Consider the following 25,824-nt stretch of genomic DNA (forward strand, 5'->3'; position numbering starts at 1 on the left):
ATATCACCTCTGACTAGCCCACCCCCAACTATTCTCTGTCTCTTTCCTCTGGAGTGGGGTGGGAATGGAGATTTTATAGTATCCCTCCCCTGTCATGCCCACCAAATCACAACCCACTCACCAAGCCCCACCCACAGAACCGGTAGTAAAAAATTTGAAGCCCACTACTGAAGAAGAGGAATGGGGATATTTTTAATCAATTTTAAGCATAGTTAAGGAGTTGTGGCAGCTTGCCCATTTGGTAGGGATAGGGTTAAGAAGGGGACTAGCAGTATTGTTTTGTAACTATTTCTTATAGCTTACAAAGAGGCTCTGCAATATTTCTTCCAGATTCTCCTCTCTCCTGTATTTGCAAGGAGAGTGTAGTGAAGTATGACCTAGCTGATACTGTGCTTTGAATTCAAATATTCCATTCCATTTCTTTTGCATGAATTTCTCCTTTGTTCTCATGTGAAAGTTAACCATCGTTTGATCTTTGGCAGGCAGTTTTCTTTCCTTTTTTTAAACTCATGCTTACAATTGGTTTCAAACACTAATTAGCATAGTACTTCATTTTAATAAAAAGTGTAAACTGCACATTTTTGTGCAGTCTACACTAAATCTATAGGCATTTGTTTTGGGCTTCTTCTGGATCCACTGTAGCTTTTTTTTAAAACCGGAAAATAATAGTTCAACAACTGTACTTTTTCTAGTCTTCAAAAGGTGACTTGTTTCTCTGAAAGATAAATAGATTTCAGTCAAAAAGATTTGCAGTTACTAAAATCTTTATCACAGTCACATAAAGCAGGTGTAACAAAAGCAGTGGCACCTTAAAAAAGATGACTGTTATCATCAGTAGAAATTCTCAAAGATTGAATGTCAAGGAACTTTTGGAGTCCATAATGTTTGATTTATCCTCAGACTTCAGTTTTTAGCTCAAGAAGTTGTCATAGAATTGAGTCATCAAAAGCTATGAAAACTTAACATTTGTATTGTTAACACTTTATATTTATATTTATATTCTTCCTTTTCCTTTTTATTCATTTTTTTTGTAAAAAAAAACAGAATAATAAAATATGTCTATATTTGCAATTTTTTAAAAAAGCCCCTCTATTCTGAATTTTTGTGTTGATATAAACAGTTCATGTTCTTTTTCCAGACTAGGGTCTTCCTACTCTCCTATCACAATTTATCTGAGGGATTTTACGTGGTGTCCCATATTTATATTCAATATTACTTGTACATTTTTTACCTTGCATCATGCCCTTATTCTCACACCTTGATTTCCAAGAGTTTTCTTCAATTTGAAACTTACAACCGTACTGGTTCTTACTCAGAATACCTGGTTCCTCTTGTTGAGTAATTTACTTGTTTACAGAAAATGGCATACCGTATATACTCGAGTATAGGCCGACCCGAATATAAGCCGAGGCACCTAATTGTACCACAAAAAAACTGGAAAAGTTATTGACTCGAGTATAAGCCTAGGGTGGGAAATGCAGCAGTAAATACCGGTAAATTTCAAAAATAAAGATAGATACCAATAATGTTTTTGAATATTTATTTCAAAGAAAAACAGTAAACTAGCGGTGTATTCAATGAAATACTTCACTCACCTCATGATGCTGATGTCCCGCTGTGATGATGATGTCCCGTGCAGCCGCGGGAGTGATGTCCCGCCTCCTATGACACACGGCACAGTGATTCCTATCATTGGATCACTGTACCAGAGGAGGTGGGACATCGCTATGTGGCTGCTTGCCATAACAAGGAGGAGGTGGGACATCGTTGCAGAGCGGCAGGAGGGGGAGGAAGGGGAATCGTAAGACAGCCCTGCATTACATTAGAACGTGAGGAGGGGGGATGGTGCGGTGCGCGCTGTGCGGCAAACTGACACAGAGGGAGGGGAAACTCACAGGGGCACTGGACCATTCACGAGTGTCACCCAGCGGCATGGCCCCACCCCTTTTTCTCCTCCATTTCGGGCAAATTTTTCACTGACTCGAGTATAAGCCGAGGCGGCTTTTTTCAGCCCAAAAAGTGGGCTGAAAAACTAGGCTTATACTCGAGTATATACAGTAAACATTCTAATTTCATTGGTACTCTAGACATCTTTTCACTGTTCAGATTAAAAATTGTAAATGATACTAGGTTTTACATCTTTATTGCATAGGTACCATGGACAGGGTATCAGAGTAGATTTGCAGTTGATCCTCGAATCATTACTCATCAAACAGCCATGGCATATAATGTGAATCTTTTACAAGCACATGGACGTGGGTCCCCCATTCCCTATGGTCTTGGACATCATTCACCAGTTAGTATAGGACAACAGCAGCTTCATCATTCAGAGAAAGAACAACTTGAACTAAATCGAAACAGTGAGTTCAGTCTCTTTTTTTTTTAAAGAGAATAAAAGTGTGGTGTTTTGTTTTAAGTTAAAACCTAACGTTGATATGTCTGTTCTAAATGGTAATGAGAAATGTGTTTGTGAAAATTGGCTTCTTTTTATAAGGAATATATAATCAGTACATTTACATGGTTTCTCTGAAAATAAGACTTCTTCGGATAATAAGCCCAATTGGGCTTTTGAGTACATGTGCTAAAAGCCTTCCGCCGAAAATAAGCCCTCCGCCGAAAATATTGCAACACAGCAGCAGCCATGAGGTGACCATGCTCACCGCCTCCTGCACCTCAATAATAATAAGACCTCCCCAAAAATAAGGCCAAGTGCTTATTTCAGGGGTCAAAAGAAAATAAGACAGGGTCGAAGAAACACGGTACTACCTAGTCAGTGGAATGTGGATAAGAGTTTATTGGTTGGTACAATAACCTCTAGAAGAAAAATCATTAAATGGTAGGAGCATGCTTGGAGTAAAATTGGATTTTGGATGTTCTATTGGTATACTTTCCAAAACATGCCAAAATAGGCCTTACTTGTAGGAGAGAGTGGTACATGTGGCACAAGTGCAACTCAGACTAAAAACAGCAGTAATAATTTATTAAAATTGTGTGCCACTCAACTCTCAATGATTCTGCCTTACCACCATCAGAGAAATTATAAAAGATAAATATAACAATGGCAAATGTAACAGATCAGATATTTCAAATCATATGTGATTTTTTAAGTTTGTAAATGTCTTATCTTTCTCTTTTTGGAGACACTCAACTACATCTAATGTCTGATTTCCCAGACTTTCTCTTGGACTCTTCTCTGTTTATCAGTTCTTGGTAGACAACCAAACTACCTCGGTGTTCTGGTTGGAGGTTACTTCCTTTAAACAGTGATTCTCCTCTTTTGTTCCTTCGTTATGCTGCTTGGATTCTCCATTGTTATTTCCTTCATGGAAATGGAGTGCAGTGGTTATAATATGCTGCTATTCTTCTATTATTTAGTCAAGGAAATATTAAACTAGGTTTTTGGGAGGAAGGCATGCAATATAGTTTACCAGACAAAAGTCCTGGAATCTGCAGTACTGTATGGATATTTCAGAGTTCTCCAGACGCAGGTGCTACCTTTTTCTTGTTGGAAAGCACATCAAGTGAGCAATAAGTGAATGCAGAATATTGTCTGGTATTTTAAGAGAGCAGAATGGATTTTGCTATTACAGACATTCTTTGGGGCACCAGAAGCTCCTATATATCCAGCACTATCTCTATTATAGTACATAATGCATTGATGTGAAAAATATATAAATTATCTTAAATAGAAATGAGCAATTGGACTCTATACTTATGCTTGTAGCTTTATTACCTTTCAATCAGCAGGTTTCAGCTGAAATTGGAAAACAAATCCGACAGATCCATTAGGAAACAATAAGCATAGAATAAGCATAATCTCATTAGCATAAAATCTATTTCAGAGCAAGGCAGCTTTTTAATGCTGAAGGACTGACGACTGTATCAACACTGAAATTGCTCTGATTTCATTTGTGCTGTTTGAGTGACTTTCCTTAAAGCTGTGCTGTTCAAAATCTGCCTCATTAACTGCTTGAAAAGCAGAGTAATTACTGTGTACAGTATTGAGTGCCAAGATGAATTTCCCAATATTGTAGATGTATGAGCTGTCACCTTACTATGCCAGACGGTGATGTCCTTCAAAAGTTAATTGGATGCAAACTAGTTCACGGATATAGCTCTGAAAGAAACCTACTTATTATATTCATGAAGGTTTGGGTAATTCCAAAAACAAATATGGCATCCTGTCCTTAATTTCTGCTAAAACCCTGAGAAGTGGGAGAGCATGGAACATGCTAGAAATTCAATTTGTTGAATTTTTTATAATGTAACTGAAAGAGGACAAAGAAAATGTTGTGAAATTCTCCTAGGCGCTGCTTGGAGTGTCCAAGCATGGGTTAACTTCAGCTTGCTGCCCAAGGACTGAGTTCAAATCTTTGTGTAGCCACGCCTCCTGTTCCCCACAGAGGCTCAGTTTTAAAAACTCAGTCGCCCTAAAAGGATGCAGTTGGGAAGTTCCAGTCCTTGAACAGCAAATTGGACTCTCCAAGCAGTTAGTGTAGCCTTTTTTCTTATATTTGTGTTTAGCATATAGGATTCTTTAAAAATCACTGGAGGAAAGTTCACTCCTAATTGAAGCATGGAACAGGTGCTCGGAGTGCGGCTGCCTTCCGCGACCACCGCGGTTGAGGCACCACTGGGAGACTCGTCAGCAGCTGCTGGCGAGCTCTGGGGGCAGGTAGGCAGGTAGGGATCCCTCCGAGTTCGCTGTCGGTGGTCTAAATTTAGAACGGAGGCTCTACTGAGCTCTCCGAACTGCCGGCAGTTCCCCAGTGTGCTCCGTAGCTTGCGGCGACCATTTTGGACAGAAAAAAAAGCGGCACGCTTTATTTTCAAGCCGTTTGCTTTGCCGCAACCTAGTTTCCACAGCAGATCGCCGCTGGGAGGGCTTCTTAATTTGGGACCTCGCTCTGGGTCTCCAGGCAGGTCTCCCCCTCCCCAGGAAGACTATTGAAAGCGGCTGCAAGGAGTTTGGCTCTCTCGGGCATTCCTTGCTTTATCACTGCGCAGATATGCAGCGCCTTGGGACTTCCATTTTTGGCGCCAAAATATTGCTGACTGTTACTGATCCCGCAAGGCTCCATTTTTCTCAGAACTTGGACTGAATTAAAGGGGCATACTTCCAGAACTATTGCATTACTGGGATTATCACATCTAAAGCTCTGACTGAGAAAAAAAAAGTGTGCCATGGCCAGCAGGAATGTGTCTGAAGCCAGGGATCAAGCTGAACCTCCTGCTAACAAACGCAGCAGGCCCAACCCTGCTGCTAAGGGGGACAGTGCAGGCTGCCCTGCAAAAGGGAAACAGCGCCAAGCCAAGAAAGTCTCAAAAGCTGCAGAAAGGTTGGCTGAAAGGAGACAGAAGGCCCTGGAGAGACAGTTTCAAAAGGCAGTTAGTGCCCACATTCCTCATATGCCAGATCAGGAAATCCAGGTCAGCACCTCTAGTGACTCTATCTCAGCTGCTGGGGAAGCTGATCTCGTGCATTACTGTTGTTCCATGGGCGTGGCTGCATGCACGAGAACTTCAGTGGTTCCTTCTCCCCATATAGCGATGTAAGGCCAGCAACACCAAGAGGGTGGTCACGGTTCCCCCAAGAGTGGTTTGGTCGCTCGAGTGGTGGCAATCAGCACTAGTGAGGGGATCCCTCTTCAAGGAACCAGAGCGCCTAGTCATAACAACAGACGCCAGCTTATTCAGCTGGGGCGCTCACCTACAGAGTCACGTGACGCAGGGCAGGTGGTCACAGGCAGAGCTCGCCCACAACATAAACTGGCTGGAGCTCAGAGCTTCCAGGCTCGCCCTGTGCCACTTCTGTCGGTTCATCGAGGGCCGTCATGTCTGACAGACAACATCGCCACCAAGGCTTACGTCAATCATCAGGGCGGCACTCGATCAACGGCCCTGATGTCGGAGGCAGCGGCATTTGGGTGTTGGGCAGAACGCCACCTTGAGTCCTTGAGGGCGGACCACTTCTCCGGGGAAGACAATGTGACAGCGGACTGGCTGAGCAGAATGACCATCAGCAACTTGGAGTGGCAGCTTCATCCATCTCTGACCACCAGCTGACGCAGAGGTTCGGTCTCCCAGTCCTAGATCTATTTGCCAGTCCCGAGAACACTCAGCTCCCCCGGTTTATTTCAAGGTTCCAATGCCCTGGCGCGGAAGGGACGGATGCTCTTTGGTGCCGTTGGCCCCCGGGACTGCTATACACGTTTCCGCCCCTCCCACTGATACCTCAGGTGATCAGGAAGATCCTACTGGAGGGGGATGAGGTACTGCTCGGGGCTCCGCACTGGCCAAGGAGGTCCTGGTTCGCCGACCTTGTCAGTCTTTCAGTGACCAAGCACTGGCGCATTCCTCAGCAGCAGATCTCCCTCTGCCAGGGGGCCATTCCTCACCTGGACCCTCGATGGCTTCAATTGGCAGTGTGGCACTTGAGGACGAGCTCCTGAGGCAGGACAACTTCTCTGACAAGGTCATCCGCACTATCCAGGTGTCCAGGAGACCTTCTACTGTGCGGATCTATGATGCGACATGGACCAGTTTCTCTTCCTGGTGTCACTCCCATCATATCATCGCCACGACTGCGACAATTCCGCAAATCCTGAATTTTCTACGGGAGGGCTTGGACAAGGACCTTGCCCCCAACACACTTTGGAGGCAGACAGCAGCCCTGGCCACCATCTTGTCCAGAGACAATTCTCAACCGCTCATCAGACACCCAAGGGTTCGCAGCTTCCTGAAGGGGGCTACCAACTTATGCCCTCTGACGGTGCACCGTTACCCAACTTGGGACTTGTCAATTGTCTTGCAGACCCTAATATCACTGCCATTCGAACCTATTCGCTCGGCTAGTCTACGACACTTGTCACTCAAAACTGCCTTCCTCATAGCCATTACCTTGGCGCGCAGAATCTCAGAGCTGGCTGCGCTCTCCGTTAGGGAGGACCTTTGTATCATTCATTCGGACAGGATCATTCTGAGATTGGACCCAGCCTTTTAACCAAAATTTAACAGTTTATTCCACAGAATGCAGGAGGTGATCTTCCCCGACTTTTGCCCGCACCCTAGCCATCCAAGGGAGTGAGTCTGGCACAAGCTGGATGTGCGCCGCGTTGTGCGGATGTAAGGACCTTTCCATACAGCAGCCTTTGGATCGGATACCTTCGTTTTTAAAACTGAGCCTCTATGGGGAACAGGAGGCGTGGCTACACAAAGATTTGAACTCAGTCCTTGGGCAGCAAGCTGAAGTTAACCCATGCTTGGACCCTCCCGCAGCACCTAGAGAACGACCATTCACTTTAACATAATGTTCTGTCTCTGAAGAAAAATAGGATGATTGGACTCGCCTGTGAAAGGTGCTGATACTTTCAATTTATTATAAAATAACCTATTTTCACAAGAGCCAAATTCAATCACGTATTAACTTAATGTGTCATTAAGAAGGAAGACGAGCAATTAAACATTAAAGCTAGCTGTTCTTGTTGGTAGAAAATTACAGTGTGAAGTCATTATTGAATGAAAGATAATTGGTCATGGCAAAAAGGAAAAGAAAACCCTTGAAGAAAAGACTTTGAGGAGCTTTTGTCTTTTAAACATTCTCTGACTTTTATCCTGAGAAGTATATTGTGTTGCAACCTGCCTATCTTCAGTTGTTTAATAGCTGTTTAATAATTTAATAGATTTTGTCTTTAACAAAAAGGACCCAAGATATCTGGAGTTTTTGGACTTCACCATGAGGAATTTAGAAGCGTTTTGCCATTTTTGGTAAAACTGGCTCATATTATCTGAGCCAAGATGGACAGTTAATCTTAACTAAAAGCACAACATATGGTGAGCAGTTGCCTTGTTTCAAATAAGCTAGAGCTAAGGTTAACTCCAGCTGGTTGAGTTAATGAATAACATAAAGGAGAACCCCAAAATCTGGGTGGCCCCAGTAAGAGGAATAGACAGGTGGCAGCTATGATGATTCCAGCTGCAATAAGCTATGTTTTATCATTTTACATAAATGTAGTGGTTTTAGCTATTCCAAGGGATACCCAGGGCCAAGAAACTAACCTTTAGACAGATAGAATTCCTAAACACGCAAATTGATTTAACAATAGGGATTATTGGACTTTTATTTGCAGAAATTGGCTTGAAGAAATTGCCAATTGAGTTTTCTTTTTTAAAAAAAGTTATGTTCATCCAAGTTCTATTTTCTGAATTAGCTTTTTCTCAGGCAATGCTAATTCTAGGCCTAAAGCTGAGCTATATAACAGAACTGTCCCAGACCTCCACATCAGTTACTACATTAATTATGTTTCCTTTTGGTAGACGCAGCATTGCCCAGTCATTTGACAAAAAATGGGCCATCATTTGTATTGTGCAGGGGACCCAAATTTTAAGAGTCCTGCCCTAACCTAATCAAGGTTAAAAATTATTTCAGAGTAAATCCTAATAAAAAACATGGAACGATGAAAATCAGCAAGTATGTCATAGGATTAAAAAAAAACCCTGAAAGTTGGATGGTTTGATATTTATGTTAACTTTGTTCTGTTAGAAAACTATTGCATTTTAGGTCCTGTGCCTATTTTGAGAAGATGTAGGGCAAACTTCTAATTTACATCTCTACATCTAATGAGAGACTTTTTCAGATGATTACATGAGATTTGTCATTTGGAAAAGCAAGATGAGTGTTAGCCCTGGACTGAGTTTAGGAACAGAAGCGTTTAAAGTTTCCTATGAGAGGCATTCTGAAGTCTTTGGGCAACAGTTTGATATGAAGCTATTTAGCAATAGCAATAGCACTTATATATCACTTCATGGTGCTTTACAGCACTCTCTGAAGGGTTTACAGAGTCAGCATACCTTATTGCTAAGTTATTGGTCAGAAGATATGGGATATAATCATGTCAAAGTTGGTCTGTTGAAGTTTATTTTCTTCAGTGTGAAATAGTTATCTGATCAGCCACTCAACCTCAATCTCAGTATAGATGTTTTGTTAGAAAAGCACAGAATTTGCTTGCCATACCTATGGCTGTTGCAAGTATGCAATTGAAAATTAGTAGTCTTCTACTTACAAGGATTCATTTATTGACCATTCAAAGTTACAAAATCCCTGAAAAAGGTGACTAATGACCATTTCTATATTTATGACCATTGCAGCATTTCCTTGGTCATGTGGTCAAAATTCAGATGTTTGGCAACGGACTCATGTTTATGAGGGTTGCAGTGTCCCAGGATCATGTGACCACTTTCTGCAATTTTGTGACAAGCAAAATCAACAAGGAAGCCAGATTTACTTATCAACCATGTTACTAACTCAATCAATCAATAAAACCTTTATTGTCAATGCACAATATGTGTACAATGAAATTGAATGAGCCTCCCTTGGTGCAGCCTACCCAAGAACACAGAATACATCTCAATAAATCAATAAGTAAAAATAAATCCCTAAACCAAATAAGTAATAAACTAACACACATATCCTCATACACACACACACACACACACACACACACACACACACACACACACACCGTGTTTCTCCGATAATAAGACAGGGTCTTATTTTCTTTTGACCCCTGAAATAAGCCCTTGGTCTTATTTTCTGGGAGGTCTTATTATTTTTGAGGTGCAGGAGGCAGCAAGTGGGGTCACCTCATGGCTGCAAGTGTATCACATTAGTTTGATTGTGGTGTTATGTTGCATTTAAAAATCTGACAGTCCATGGATAAAAGCTATTTTTCAGCCTATTTGTTTGGCTGGCTATGCTTCTACATCTCTTGCCCGATGGTAGGAGAATAAAGAAATGCTGTCCAGGGTGTGAATCATCCCTGAGGATTTCCTTCACTCTGCTGAGACAGCGGAACCTGGCGATTTCAGCCAGTGAGGTTAGGGGGCAGCCCATGATTTTTTGTGCTGTGCTCATCACCCTCTGTAATGCCTTCCTGTCTGCGGCTGTTAAGTCAGCATACCATACCGTGACACAATATGTGAGGGCGCTTTCTATCGTGGACCAGTAGAAGGAAGTCATCAGCCATTGTTTCACCTGATTTTTCCACAAGACCATGAGGACCCTACAACTTAGTAGCTATAGTGAATCACTTAACTGGAAAGAAAGGTTGTAAAATGGGACAAAATTCATTTAACAAATGTTTCACGTAACAACAAAAATTTGGGGCTCAATTGTGGTCATAAGTCAAGTAGCATAAAATACCTGTATAGCTTTTTATTCTTTTAAAAGAAAGGCTGAGAGAATTGTGCTATATAATTACCTTAAACTTGTGAATTCTGTAAGTTTTAATACAGTTAGGTAAAGTAAAATATTTTCATATTCATTCACTGCTGAACTTTTCCATGTTCTATAACATATTGCACAAATGCATTCATTTATGAAGATAATTCTCTTAGCTTGACATTTTGAAGATGAATGAATATATCCTCATTCATAAGATCACATGTATGATCTGAAGAATAAGGGACAAATGTCATTTGTATGAAATTTTCATAGCTGCTTATTATCTCAGAGGTTAAGTTTTAAAATCCCATTTAAGGGTAAGCTATAAATTATACCTTCCTATTCTGGCAACATTTTAAATTTATCTTTATCCGCTGGGGAATGTTTCTGGTTTTATCATTCCATAGTTTTCTATGGAGATGACTAGAAAATGAATAAAGGTATTTATCTTCAAGACGATGGTCAGAAAATATCTGAGTAGTGAATCTGATGAAGTGTCTGGTTCACTGTGTGTCTTTGCTTCATAGTAGATCTGTATCATTGATGATTTTCTAGTTACCTTCCTAAATTCAAGATTTAAATCTGGAACTATATTTCCCTTTTTTATTTCCCTACGTAGGTAATAGGACCCAAATGACTTTGCACTCTGGATTATCTAAGAGTAGAATATAAATGAGTAATTGGTAATTACCAAAAACTGCTTTGGTCATCTTCAGTCAAGTAATTCAGGAGCAGGAAGTAGATTAAACTTATTTGATCATCTCTTTCATAGTATGTTAAATGTTCTGTACTTGATCTAAGGAAAGAACATTGCAGGCTTGAATCAGCAGTGGTATTTGATTGATCAAATTGCAGTGTAATAAATTGAGACATGAAATGCTTATTTTCTACTCCTTTCTTGTGATCATACCACTAATCACAATTAGCTATAATATTACAAAAGAACCATGTTAATGACTTCCCAGGAAGCTATTGCATAGAAACTCATTTTAAATCATGGCTTCATTCTCTGGGTTTTGCTCATGGTTTCTTAGTTTATAAGTAACCAAAAGATCACAGCTAATCTCCTATTGAGCAAAGATTGTTGTCCTTTAAAAAGCTCTTGTCTGTTTTTAATTGTTGAGTACAAATTTGGTTATTTAGTCTGGATAAACTGTAAAAAGTGAATATTATTATTTATATGGTCATGTCTGAGAACAACAATAAATTATAGCTTCTAATTTGTATGTTTCTTTTATTGTTGATTACATCTGATAGACAAATGTGTTTTTTAGATTCACATTTACTCTTTTAAATTTTATTAACATTACCTTAATTTGGTTTCTTGCACTATTTTTTAACCTGTATACTATTTTATGCATAGGTATTCTTGTTTTATACAGTAATTTTGTCAATGTCAATGTGGAATTATTTTTAGAAGCTGAAAATATGATTAGTAAAATAATTATTTAAATTAAGTAAAAAATATTAGTAAAGTAATACCATAAAATATTTTCTTTCCCTTAACCATCTAATATTTGTCCCTTTGCTTTAAATTTTAAACAATAATATTTTAAATATGATCATCAAAGTAAGATTGAAAACACTGATATTTCACACGTCTAGGTTTAATAACTTTCAACTGTGATTATGGTGGGGTATAATTTAAGTTGAATATTAAAAATGAATTTTATATGAGATTTCTATATTATTTAGACAAAAATGAGCCTGGTGCTGGTCCTGAAATCAGTAAAATTCGGACATCTGAGAAAAACCCTTTAGAAGCCAAACAGGTACGCATATTATTATTATTTTCTTCTGTGTGATGCCCATGGAACATGTATAATGTAGGTTTTTAAAAATATAAATAACCCCAGAAAAATCAAGACACACAATAACTAAGCCCACCGCGATAAAGATATAAGAGATCAGATATATTAGAGGGAAAATACAATTATTTGTGCAGACTCACCTAAACAATAGTATTAGGAGAAATAATATGGTGAGGTGGTCAACATTTTGGGTTGCTTACAGTAGATAAAAGATTATGCCTAGTAATCAAAGTAAGTACAGGTAATTCTCAACTTGCAATCATTCATTTAGTGACCAAAATTACAGTGGTACTGAGACTTATAATCATTTTTCACACTTGTAACCATTGCAACATCCCCATGGTTACATGATTAAAATTTGGATGCTTGGCAACTGGCTCATATTTATGACGGTTGCAGTATCCCGAAGTCATGTGATCAGCTTTTGTGACCTTTTGACAAGCAAAGTCAATAGAGAAGCCAGATTCACTTAACAATTGCAGTCTTACTACCTTAACAGCTGCAGTAATTTGTTTAAGAACTGTGGCAAGAAACATCGTAAAATGGAGCAAAATTCAGTTAGCAAACATCTCACTTAGCAATGGAAATGTTAGGCTCAATCAAGGACAACCTATAATGCCAGTACTACAAGTAATCCATTTCAGGAAATTTTGATAATTTATTTCAGTAATATTGAATTCAGTAAGGTTTTTTTAATACAGCCTATCTTTCCAGACTATTAATAAAAAACAGCTTGATAGACAATATTTTAGCAAAAGCGCAATAGCACTTAGTATTCTTTTAAGGTATATTTTTTTAAAAGGGAGTACGATTGTCAAAGCAAAATGTGGTTACTAAAGAGTTTGGACTCATCAGCCTATCAGTGCTTATTCATTTAATGAATCTGATCTGTTGACTGGTGATCAAAGTCTATGCAAATTTTAGGATCATGGTATTGTACATTGTTGTGGCAAAGTGTTTGCATGGTTTTGTGTTATTAAACTTGAAAACCATGAATCATGCAGGAGGAACACATGGGTATAGATATTAGATAATCAATTTCAACATTATAATTTAATTTTAAAATCTGCATTTGGATGAAAATTTAAAATTAGCTCCTGGTCGTTGTTCCCTTCCCAGTGCTTTCATCCCTTTAAGGAGGAATATTAAGAGGAGTTAATAGGTCAACAAGTCATCAGTAAGAGGGTGATGGAAGCAAAGTGAAATAAGGAGTGGCATTTGCATTACATTGCTGGTTTTCTTTAGAAGTGAAATTTTCTAAAAGTTTTATATGGTTCTCTCCCTTTTACTAAATTACTATGGTAATTAGGAAGAAGTGAGTAATTAATTTCTTCTGTAATATTTTCTTAATTTGGAATTCAGGAATGAGATCTTAATATTCAGTTTAACAATAGAAATATAAGACCACTAAAATTAGAGCTTCTGTAGCTTGTAATAATAGCAATAGCACTTAGACTTATATACTGCTTCACAGTGCTTTTAAAGCCATTCCAAGCGGTTTTAGCATATTGCCCCCAACAATCTGGGTCCTCATAAAATAGTTTTAAATTTCTATTTTGTATAGAACATGTAAAAGTTAAAAATACATATGACATATTTTACAGTAGATTTATATTCCTTGGTTAACTATGTTTTCAGTTAAGCATATGTTAAAGGAGAATATGTATCTAAGCTTTACAATAGATTTTCTTCATTCTGAATCTTGTTTTTCCCATCTTCTTTATAAATCACATGCTTGAGTTGGTGTTAAAATAATTTGCTGTGTGCTTTCATTGCTTAGGGAGGATTTTGTTGTGTTCTTAAATGACTTTTAACTCAAATAATTTGTGTAATTTCCTCCAGGTTGACTTAGAAGCAAATCCCCAAAATAGAAGCCCTGAATCGCGTTCCAGTTCTTCTTATCCTAATTCTAAATTTCACCGCAAAGATAATATTAACCCTAGGCAGCTGAACATTCACCTCACTCCTCCCCAAGCCCAGTATGCTGTTCCTAGCCGCCCCTTCCAGCATCTAGCCCAAATTTCAAGGCATCCATATCCTGGGCCACCGCAACCGAACCTTTTAAGTCAACAACAGAATCATTTGTCTGAACAACATAACCAAATGCCTCCTCCGCAGAGCCAGATAGTCCAGCAACACAGTCATTTAAATCAGCAGCCGCAACCACCATCTTCACAGCTCTCTCCTGCCTTTCCAACTGGCCCCAACCAGTCTTTCTTTAAAAATCCTGTTCCGCATAGACCTTATTCCCCTGGTACAGACACTTCAGTTTTAGAACAGCTTCCCCCATCTGTGCTGCAAGATGTCAGCAGCCCCCTGAGACCCATTGCACAGCCTAACCTCATGATGCCATCCCATTTGAACCACTTCATTGAAGAGAATCCTCCAGGTGTATCTGTGGGAGAACCATTAGGTAGGTAACCATGGCTACAGTTTAGGGGTTTAAATTGGGACCGTCTGCTTAGGTGAAGAGGAGGTGTGTAAGGCAAAGAATCATTTTTGGCATATGGTATGTTTGGTATTTTACAGCCATTGTATAATGTTGAAATCCTTTCAGTTTATGTTTTGCTGATTGAACAAAAATCACTGTTTATTTTTCATTATTCACAGAACTGAAGGTCATTTAGTCCACAGCCTTCAACCATGTAACTTCTGCAAGCATTCTTCCTTAATTATCCCATTCTCAGACTATGTGCTATTTCGGGTGTAATGATTTCTGTTTCCTAAACTTCAATAAAAGTTAGGCATTGTGTTCATGTCCTACTCCTAACCATGCTGTGCCTTCTTATGCAAGCTTTAGTGGCTTGATTTTGGCTACATTATTTCCTTATTATGTCTTAAAATGGAGCTGCAATCTAATATCAGCTTACTAACCTGGATCTTAAACAAAGATGAAATCATTGCAGCTAATCTTCCTTAGATGTAATAAGGAATAAAAATCAAGCAACCAAATCTGATACGTGACAGGAGGATTTGAGGAAGAGGATCTCTTCAAGACTAACATTCATATCAGGATTTTAAAAAAGAGGCAATAAAGGACGTGGTGGCTCAGTGGCTAAGACACTGAGTTTGTTGATCAAAAAGGTTGGCAGTTCAGTGGTTTGAATCCCTAGCGCTGCATAACGGAGTGAGCTCCTGTTATTTGTCCCAGCTTCTGCCAACCTAGCAGTTCAAAAACATATAAAATTGCAAGTAGAAAAAATAGGAACCACCTTTGGTGGGAAGGTAAGAGCGTTCTGTGCACCTTCAGTGTTTAGTCATGATGACCACGGAGACGTGTTTGGACAGCACTGGGTCTTCGACTTTGAAATGGAGATGAGCACTGCCCCTTAGAGCAGGAAATGACTAGCACATATGTGCAAGGGGAACCTTTACCTTTACCTAAAGTATAATGGTGTGCTCATTTCAAGTTATTTATGAATCTGACATTAAATACAGTAAGTTTTCATTTAGATATATGGATGCTAGCTGCTGAAACATATTTTGGGAGGATAGCGCAATTTTAGCAAGGAATGCTAATGTTTGATAATCTCACTATGCATGTACAGATGTAAAAACAAAAAAAAGTTTTTAAGCACAAAGCTCTTAAATATAGAAGCTGGGTAATTATTTTCCCTCTCCTCTCTCCCCCCCTCCCCCAATTTTACAGATCGTATTCATGGAAATTTAGCTTTGGAAACCTTAAGGCAACAGCAAGCAAGATTACAGCAATGGAATGAGCATAACGCCTATCTCAGTCAGGGCAATATTTCTTATTCTCACCATCCCCACCCTCACTTATCCCACCTTTCTCAGCAGTCCATGGGACTGCATCAGCAGCAAGTCAGGGCAAACTGGAAACTTGCCAACAATATTGAAGATGAAACGGAGGCAACATATTCAAGGTAATTATCATTTGGTAGAAATTACACAACTACAGTGATGGAATATTTTTACTCCCCTTAAAATGCTGGGTTTTGAGGGTTGCTTTTTTTTGCCATCATGTGTATATCTCACATGTAAAGTGAAAACTTTGATCTAATGGAACCTTTATTGGATTCAGCAGATCAGACTTCTCCCTGGATTCCCCTTCCCAAATAAGTCTGGGTTAGGGAATTAAATTTATGTTAATTCTAATTGTTCACATTCATTTATGTTATTGGCAAAATGCCATCATTACACAAATGATGTAAATAGCCTCAAATGACATTTTGTGATTTAATGGGCATTTAGGACTAATATCCCATTTGGATTGTTAAATCCAGGTTTCGCTATCTGTTGATTTGTTTTGGTTTTGTTTGTTTTCTTGATTACATTTCTGGTTGATCATTTAGTATATTTACAGGTGCTAATAATTTTTTAATGAGTACACACACACACACACAAACACACACCTCTTTCTTGACATTTATAATTTAAAAACCCATTGATAATTTTACTCTGGTGCTATCTACCTTTGCTGAAGCTTATGCACAGCCTGGATAATTGCACTTTAAAAGAATGTGTGTTGTCTTTCTTGCAATATTGCTTGTTAATTGGAGGGCATTTTATCTCACTTGTGCAATCATTATCTCATTAATCCAGATTCCAGGATTTGCTTCGAGAGCTCTCCCACCGTGATCAAACTGAAAACAGGGACCTCGTTGAAATGCCGCCACCTCAATCAAGACTTTTGCAATATAGACAAGTGCAGCCCAGAAGTCCACCAGCACTCCTCTCTCCTACATGCAATTCAAACCACAGTGGCCACTTTCCTAATTTCTCTGAGAGTAGAGACCTTGAGATCTCTAACAATCCAGCATTTCAGCAGCATTTGCCTCAAATGTACAATCCCCCTTTCTCAGTGCCATCTGAACACCTGACCCCACCTTCCTTGAAATACCTGCAGCCAGATGGATCATGGACCTATGCTAATTTACACCAGAGTCATCTCATGGGGCAAGGCTTTCATTATGGTATACCTCCATTGCCTCATAGATCGCAACCGAACCCTTTTATACAAATACAAAATCATCAGCACGCAGTTGGTCAGGAACCATTTCACCCCCTCACTTCCCGAGCAGTATCTGCTTCTTCTCTGCATAGCTTGGAAGAGGTAGGTAGTCTGTGGGGTTTGCATACTTGTGTCTTTTGCCATGGCACCCAGTTAAATTTAATTGTGTTGGGGGGAAAAGCTAAGCAGGGTTGGATCTGTTTGATACTTGGAAGGGCACCACCAGGACATTCCAAGGCTATAGCCTAGACTGGGAAGTTACAATGTTTCAAAAGAAGACAGTGGCAAATCATTTTTGTAGCGCTGCCCAAAAAAATTGCAAAGAAGTGTCCACAGAATCAGCAGGAATTGAGCTTCATTTGGAAAAATCTTTGCATTTATTTTGGTCTATATAGGTAGTCCTTGACATTCATTTAGTGACTGTTCAAAGTTACAAGGGCACTGAAAAAAGTGTCATTTTTCTCACTTAATGACAATTACAGCCTCCCCAAGGTCACACGATCAAAATTCAGATGCGTGGCAACTGGCATGTATTTATGATGGTTGCCCTGGGGTCACGTGATCACCTTTTGCTACATGATGGCAAGCAAAGTCAATGGGGAAGCCAAACTCACTTCACAACTTATGTTGCTAACTTAGCAGCTGCAGTGTTTCACTTAACAACTGTGGCAAGAAAGGTCGTACAATGGGGCAAAATTCACTTAAAATTCACTTAAGTCTTGCTTAGCAATGAAAATTTTAGGCTCAATTGTGGTCATAAGTTGAGGACTACTTGTAATGAGGAGTTTTGCTTAATGATAGTATATAAAAGCTGGGGGAAATGGAGCTGGTCATTCTGGTAGTGATTTTGGGCAAGGTTCCATATGCCGTTGTTGTTGTTGTTGTTGTTGTTGTTACTGTTGCTTCACTGGAGCTGGTTGAGTATCAGGTGTTACTACTTTTTAGGCCATTTACCAGAAGGGCAAGTTATTTTGAGATAATGAAAATCCAGCTTTAGCAACCTAATTTTATTTTTTTAAGTGGATTTTAGATATGCTTCTGAATGATAAATTGGGTGCCCAGTCTTTTCAAGAGGGCCAGTTTGATATTATAAGTTAAAGCAGTTGAAACTGGGAAATTGTAAGTTCTAGTCCCCCTGTCTTAGGCATTAAAGCCAACTGCATGATTTAGGGCCGGTCACTCCTTTTCAGTCTTAGGAAGACACTGACAAAACAATTCTGAAAATATGAAAACAAGAAAACCGTGAAGACAAAACTTGTTCACATAGACACCAGGAGTCAAAACTGAATTATAGTTGCTTATATATGAACCTTAGATCTCTGGTTTTTTCACCCCTCTGGGGGGTATCTAGCATTTGCCAAAAATAGGAAAGAAAAGTTGGTAGAAAACTGGTAGTAGTAAAAAAAAGTTGGTAGTAAAAATCAGGGTTACTGTAAACCCTATTAATTTTATGTTTTTCAAAAACACAGTCGGAGACCAGGAATTATTATTTGACAGACATTGGAATGAGCATCCAGTAAAATCTTTGATTTATGTTTAGTAGGACTCCGAAAATAGTAATGGAAATGTTACATATCTTTTATATTTTTTTTTATTTCTTCTAAAATATAAAATTCTTTGGGTTTGTTTTTTTAGAAGAATCAGTTGAAAGGTCACTTTTTAAAGGGAAAGACAAAACTTTGTTGTTTTATTCATCTAGACCACAAAGATGAAAGATTTCGAATAAATGTATTATTTAAATGGGTAACTGAGGAAAGAATAGACTTAATTAGCTTTTACTCATATTCCACTCTAGAACTATAAATATTAGAAAATAGCATGGCTTAACTAATCTGAATATTTGTCCCGATACCAATTTTATAATACCTGCTAACCCTTAACACATTTGCTATGCTAATTTGTTTCATTCAATAACACCGTTATAACAATCCATCTTATATCAAAGAACCAGTCAGTTATTTCTCCTTCTCTACTTTTGGAAGCCATGTCTTTAGTGTAGCACAGACATTGGCGGTAGAAGGCCATCTTAAAATGTAGATGACATTTTTCTTTTGTATTTTAAAATATGATATTAAAATGGAAGAACAAAAGGAATGAGATAGGCAAGAAAAAGCAGATTGTTGGGAAAGAGCCAGCTAGGCTGGAAGGAGGGCTCAAGCGAGGGCCTATTTTGGAGTCATTGCGCAGCTGCAAATAGCATAAGCTTGACTCCTCCTTCCAACTGGCATTTTCCCAACACAGATACACATAGATATCATTGGGAGCCTCTCGTTCCCAGCCCCTGAAGACACCATGATTGATGGAATAGAATAGAACAATAGAGTTGGAAGGGACCATGGAGGACTTCTAGTCCAACCCCCTCCTCAGGCAGGAAACACTGTACCATTTCAGACAAATAGTTGTCCAATCTCTTCTTTAAAACTTCCAGTGTTCCAGTTCACAACTTCTGGAGGCAAGTTGTTCCACTGATTAATTGTTCGAATTAATTAGAATTCTAATTCTAATTAATTGGTGTTGAAGACAGCTGAAAGATCAAGAAAGGACCAAGAGAGTTGCATTCCCCCAGCTATAAGAATGATCACTGGCCTCAGTTCCAGCTTCCTGGCTCAAAGGTGATCTGAAAGGAATAATCGAAACAGATTTTGATGGGAGCGAAAGTGATCCAAACGTATTTGCCTTCCATTCTGAAAACACCTATTCTGTTAAGAAAATTAGCAGCACTTTCAGGCAGGGCAAAAAACAATTTTTAAAATTCCAGGATTAGCAGACGCTTAGTACTGTTTACCTTGCTATGTCCTTACTGCTTTTCATTATTTTAATACAAGCTTTGAATGCATTTTTTTTGTTCACAGGTATGCTTTAATCATAGTGGGACTTTGCAAACAGAGGAGAGGAAGGTATAGCAACTGTAGCCGAGGGAGCATCTTGATAAGCTTTCGTGGTTGGGAGATCTATTAGCAGTAATTCAGAACAGGGCCTTATATAAAGATGCAAGATACTTATGAGTTATAGGCAATCGATAAAAGCCTTGAGAAATGTACACAATTTCCAACAGGGTACACTTGTGGTCAGGTTAAAGGACAATCTTATTTAAACATCATGTCAGAGAATCTCTTCAATAGCAGGAGAAACGCATCCGGTAGGGATGCATTTGATTAATATTGGGAAAACAGGGAATTCAAGAGTAGAGGAATAAAAGGGAGGAAAATATGAAGAAAGTTTTTTCTCTTTTTTTCTTAAATCCAAGAATACATTCAAGCAGTGCTTCTTTTTAAAGTTACAATAGCATGAATAAAATCTAACATAATTTAACAGAGAAAGTTTATATTTCTGTATTATTATATTTTACCTATCATTTTCTTCTATTTGGGTAGTTCCTTCCCAAGGCTTTTAATAGTATTCACAAGGGAGATAGTTGCCATGAACTGAAAGATAGGAAAGAATTACAAATAATACAACATTCTTTTTCTTGATGAAGAAGTTTGCCCTTCTATCAGCAAACCTCTTTGGTTTTTCTGTTCAACCATGAACATGGCAGATTCACTGCTGTTATTATCTCAAGGTTAACTTCCTTGCTTTCTCATTTATCAACTCCTCATTGAAACTCTGGGCAAGCGTAGAAATAGACCCTTACCAGCCAAGATGGGTGGGCTTTCTGTTCCTGGGTAACAGATATACAGGCTTCCTCTTTCAGGGTTGCTGGTATCAACCAGGCACAGCTAGGTTGCATTTTCACTGACTTGAGGGCATATGAGCCCGTTCTGAAGCTGACAGTAATTGGTAGATGGAGGGGGGATTTTTTCATACAAGAGAAACCACGTGAAAACTAAGGCTAATCAGGAAGAGAAATGGCCCAAGTTTTCTCATCTTTATTTGGGAATATCTAAATATTCTCTCAACATGCTATTAGATCAGTTACTGTTCTGAATTAGACAAGGCTTGACATTTAAATAGAAATATTTTTTTTAGAAATTAGAATCTCGCGTTTGCTGTATATCTTTAAGTTGTCAGGTTGGATGTTCTCTACGCCAGGACTCCTATGCAAGGGACCTGTAAAAAGAAGGGCACGGAGACAAAGAAAGTAATTTTATAAATGGAAATCTGTTGGTTGGGAAACACTTTACTCTGGAAAGTCTTAACTCTGTCATGCTGAGATAAGCCAAATCCTCTAGAGAAAAATAGAGAGAGTAAGAGTGTTTTAATACAGTTCCAACTGTGTTTAACATGGGAATTTGGTTTAAAATGGGAATTTAGTGAACTGGAACCCATAGAGTGGTGTGAAATTAGAAAAGCAAGTCGTGTCAAAGTAATTTCCTGAACTTCTGCCACAAAGACAAACTTTACAATCCCAGGAAAGGAAGTACTGGACAGCCTAAATAGCAAGCAACTGCATATATTATGGGTGATTCAGTCAGGAACCATTACCAATCAGATTGGTACAAAGAAAGAACCAATCAGAGATCAGACCCCACTAACCTGTACCAATCAGAAGACAAAATCCCTGGCTATAAAAACAGGATCTCACTCAGTCAGTCCCTGCTTAAGTGCCTGTCGTTTATGTAGCAGATCTCTTTGCCTCTGAGAAGGCCAGCCACAATTTCCCACAAAATGTCAGAAAATCTGTTCACTAGATTTTGGCCACTAAACTCTGAAGCCCCAACAGTCTTGCTCTTTCAGTGCAACCCACCTTGGAGGGTTGTTTTTCTGGAGAAAATAGGAGGAGGAAGGATAATTAAGCATGTTTGCCACCTTGAGTTATTTATTTTAAAAAAGGGAGGGGGAATATAAATAAATACGATGCCTCATTTGGATCCAATGAAAATACTCACAATAGGCTTATTCTAATTTTACTACCATCTGTGCTTGAATAGGCTGTAGGAACAGATACTTGGTGCTTAACAAATAAGACTAATGCTAATTGAGAAATGCACTAGGAATAAGCTTTCTATATTAGAATCAGGGCTACATATTAGAACTATTGGCTGTTTCCTAAAGTACTGTAATATTTTCCCCTTGAATCTTGAATCTACTAATTTAAGTCTAGTACAAGAGTACTTTAAATTTTGGAATTCTAAACCCAGCAAGGGAGTGAAGTTCCATGCTCACACCACAATCTTGGATACACCACACTTCCTTCCTTTCAGTCATATAATTTGGTGATAATGATGGGGAATTGTTTTGTTACTACTATTGTTAAATAATAGGAGAAATTCTAATTTGCTATAAAGTACCAAAATACCTATTTATTCAGATAAATCTCCTTTTTGTTGCTGGTTCCATCTATTTCAACACCATTCTGTTAATAGTATATGTTCCCTATGAGATATCCACCAGTGTTTTGAAAAAATGATTAGTGAAATGGAGAACCATATTTGTTTGTCTTTCTAAATAGTAATAAACATCTATGTGTTCTCACTTCTTACTTCATCCACAGAGGGGAAAAAATACCCAGCATCAATTGAGCTTCTTCTTTAACAAATAATATTAGTCTGTGTTTTTTGTGTTATATTCCATTCAACATTTTAGCAGTTTTGATAGTCTCCTTAAAATAATGAATTATGAGTTGTTGCTCTTTTAAGTGAAACTTGCACAATGATGGCATTTCTTAGTTTCTGGTTGTATTCATTAATATTGACCTGTATAAAGCATTAAAATATTCAGGCTAATCCACAAGTACCTTAAGTTAAAAATAACATTTTGCATATTATGATATCCTGGTTCTAAACACATGCAGAGAGCTTTTTGTGATCCTAGATTATATCTGCAGTTTCTGAATCCAATATATTTTCCTCAGACTTGCTTCTCCTCCTTTCCTTTCTTTATTTTGTTAGCTTTATCTCTGGTAGAACAGAGGAATAGTTCAAAAAGAAAAGAAGAGAAAAAGCTTGTTGTAAACATAACTTGTATCGCAAAACAGGTTTATATAGACTGTGTTATGGACAACCTAAACTTTATTTTCAGGGGATGAATTACACCAATATAATGAGTCAGTGGTACCAGAGAAGGACAAATTACAACTGGCAAATATTTCATATAATTGCCCTGCAGAGGAAATTTTGTAGAAAACAAGCTTAGATGTAAACAACATACAATAACTAAAAGTTCAAAGCAGGGATGAAATTCAGCAGGTTCTGACAGGTTCTGGAGAACCAGTAGTGGAAATTTTGAGTAGTTCAGAGAACTGGCAAACACCACCTCTGGCTGGCCCCAGAATGGGGTGGGAATGGAGATTTTGCAATAGCCTTCCCCTGGAGTGGGGTGGGAATGGGGATTTTGCAGTATCCTTCCCTTCCACGCCCACCAAGCCATGCCCACAGAACCAGTAGTAAAAAAAAATGAATTTCAAAGTGAAAAATTAGGAATCAGAAGGGACTTCTAAAGAGAAAAAGTCAGTAGTGCTATGTAATGCAATTAACTATTCTGAAAGAAGGCTGGATCTGAAATTACTTTAAAAAGTGATTTAATCCTATACATAATATAATATATCTGTAATTATACAGATATATAAAAATGAGAGAGTTTTGAGTGTAGTGTTTATTTATCTCCCTATTCTCATAACAGGATGGTGAATGTGAAGAATAGGATGTATTTGTGTCAGTGAATAAAATCACACCAATTAAAATATGCATGTTTATTTTGAGGGCAGTTTCACAATATGTGTATTGATACTTAGATGGGACATTTAATGCAGACATGTCTGCAAGTAACTGTCTTCTTTTATGCAGTATGAACCAAGAGGACCTGGCAGGCCATTGTACCAAAGAAGAATGTCATCTAGTTCAACCCAGGCTTGTTCTGAAGGTTTAAATACTCCTCCAGATAATGTTGGACAGTGTCAAGAGCTTCAGGACCAGAGTAACCCATCCTCTTTCAATTATTCACCCCCTGAATGGTGGGTCAATTCTTCTTCATCAGCCCCCTATCAGAACATTCCATGCAACGGAGCCAACAGAGCAATCCCACCAAGAGAACAGTTAGGTGAGTGAGTGTTACTTTCTTTAAACCAGGGGTGGCCCCTTTAATCATGGTGCTGACTCAGGAATTCTGGGAGTTGAAGTCACAAAATTTTGATGTATGCATGCTGTGTATCTTTGCTCGTTTACCTATTCTGATTGTGCACGGTTAGAATATACCAATGATGTGTTTTTAATCTTGGCCTTAAAGTGCAATATATTTTTAAACTATTTTCTTTATGAAACCAAGAACAATTTTAATAGGCTTTGTAAAGATCGCTCCAATTCTTTCAAATTAAAATGTCTTACAGGACTGGAAGCATTTGACAAAATCCTGCAGACATTATTTAGCTTTTAAGTAATGCTCTTTGTATATCTTCAGGAAAGGAAACATGGGAAGTAGCTTTCCAATCTGTGATCTTTATTAAGTTAAAATGGTGGTGTTGGTGATGTTGGTGTTGGTGTTGATGATGATGATGATCTTTTCTTTCTAGTTCCTCCGAAGACTATCAAATCCCCCGAGGAACAGATGAAGGTTGAAAACATCCCGTTGTCCAGTTCTTTTAACTACAATGTACTCCAGCATCTGGGCCAGTTCCCACCCCTCATGCCCAACAAGCAGATTGTGGAATCCAACAGCAACAGCCAGCCCAGTGCTGGGTTGAACAAACCTGCCATGTCCTACGCAAGTGCTCTGAGGGCTCCTCCCAAGCCCAGACCCCCTCCTGAGCAGGCAAAAAAGAATAGCGACCCCTTGTCTCTGTTTCAGGAACTTAGCCTAGGTAGTTCATCAGGTAGCAATGGCTTCTACTCCTATTTTAAATAATCAGACTATTTTTGTAGAGACATTTTAATTTTTATTTCTGTGAGTAGATTTAAGATAGCTGGGGCTGCAGCTGCAGGCACCATTGTTTCTCTCTGTTTATATTAGTAAATATATTTTGGTTTAATGGCTTTGCTGCTAGACCTGAAGCTAATTCTTTTTAAATTATATTCCACTATTTTACTTTCTTTTTGATGTGGGTCAGAAGTTTGAGAAAAAAAAATCCCTAGGGAAAAAAAAACTTTTAAAAATTATGTAACTTTATCTATGTGTTGCATTAAAGCTAGCAGCTGAAAAGTTAACTGTGCAACTTTAAAAATATATATATAAACATTTTAAAAAAAAGTTGTCTAAATTGTATTTAAAAATGTAAGTAGCATTTACATTTATTCAATAACATTTAGCATACTGTGCTGGGTTTCTGTACCAGAAATGGCCAGTTAATGTACAAATGTATGTTATGTCTGCTTAAATTGTTTATTTTTTTTTTTAAATAAAGATGCAGCATCTTATATTTACATTCAGTTTTATCAGATTTCTGTGAAGGGATGCTGCATTCTAAGACTTTTATAGTTTTAGAATCTGTATGATGTGGTTATAGTAATTTCCTTTCTAGGATAAAGTGCAGGCCTTTGCTGCAGACCCAGATACTACTCTTTTGCAATTAAACAAAAATTAGTGGTCAACCTAAAGGTGAAAAATTCATGTTGTTGTTTTTTGGACAAGCTATTCATTCAGTTTGTTGGAGGGATTAATTTAATGGGTTTTTAAACAGAAATCATGAAATGACAAAAAAAATTGCTATATTGGGTGCTTGGTAGTTGAATAGCTATTTTTAAAAAAATCCAATTGCGTGAACTTAGGAAAAATAATTGAATCCCCCTCCCAACTATGCACGTTAAATGTTTGTAATTTAGTTTCTTCCCCTCTGATTTTTCCAGTGGTATGAGAATTGTACCACTTTAAGGATTTTTCTTCTTTTTTTCCATCAAAAGATTTTGGTACATGATTTGATGTTTACCTTAAATGTGACATTATCCACA

The 25,824-nt window shown here is 38.4% G+C and overlaps 1 protein-coding gene across 5 annotated transcripts in view; it reads left to right on the top strand.

Moving 5' to 3' along the window:
* Nucleotides 1–25,299, top strand: part of HELZ (helicase with zinc finger) — a 147,392-nt gene extending 122,093 nt beyond the window's left edge. For all 5 annotated transcript variants that reach the window (XM_032212405.1, XM_032212401.1, XM_032212403.1 and 2 more), the window contains exons 24-30: nucleotides 2,153–2,360; nucleotides 11,918–11,994; nucleotides 13,876–14,446; nucleotides 15,683–15,917; nucleotides 16,597–17,107; nucleotides 23,731–23,983; nucleotides 24,453–25,299. In XM_032212405.1, coding sequence (XP_032068296.1) covers nucleotides 2,153–2,360; nucleotides 11,918–11,994; nucleotides 13,876–14,446; nucleotides 15,683–15,917; nucleotides 16,597–17,107; nucleotides 23,731–23,983; nucleotides 24,453–24,784 — 2,187 coding nt within the window. In that variant the 3' untranslated portion in view covers nucleotides 24,785–25,299. The remainder of the gene's footprint in view (nucleotides 1–2,152; nucleotides 2,361–11,917; nucleotides 11,995–13,875; nucleotides 14,447–15,682; nucleotides 15,918–16,596; nucleotides 17,108–23,730; nucleotides 23,984–24,452) is intronic.
* The last annotated feature ends 525 nt before the right edge of the window (nucleotides 25,300–25,824 follow it).

The sequence above is a fragment of the Thamnophis elegans genome, chromosome 2 (genome assembly GCF_009769535.1).
Source record: "Thamnophis elegans isolate rThaEle1 chromosome 2, rThaEle1.pri, whole genome shotgun sequence".
In the NCBI taxonomy this organism is placed as follows: Eukaryota; Metazoa; Chordata; class Lepidosauria; order Squamata; family Colubridae; genus Thamnophis; species Thamnophis elegans.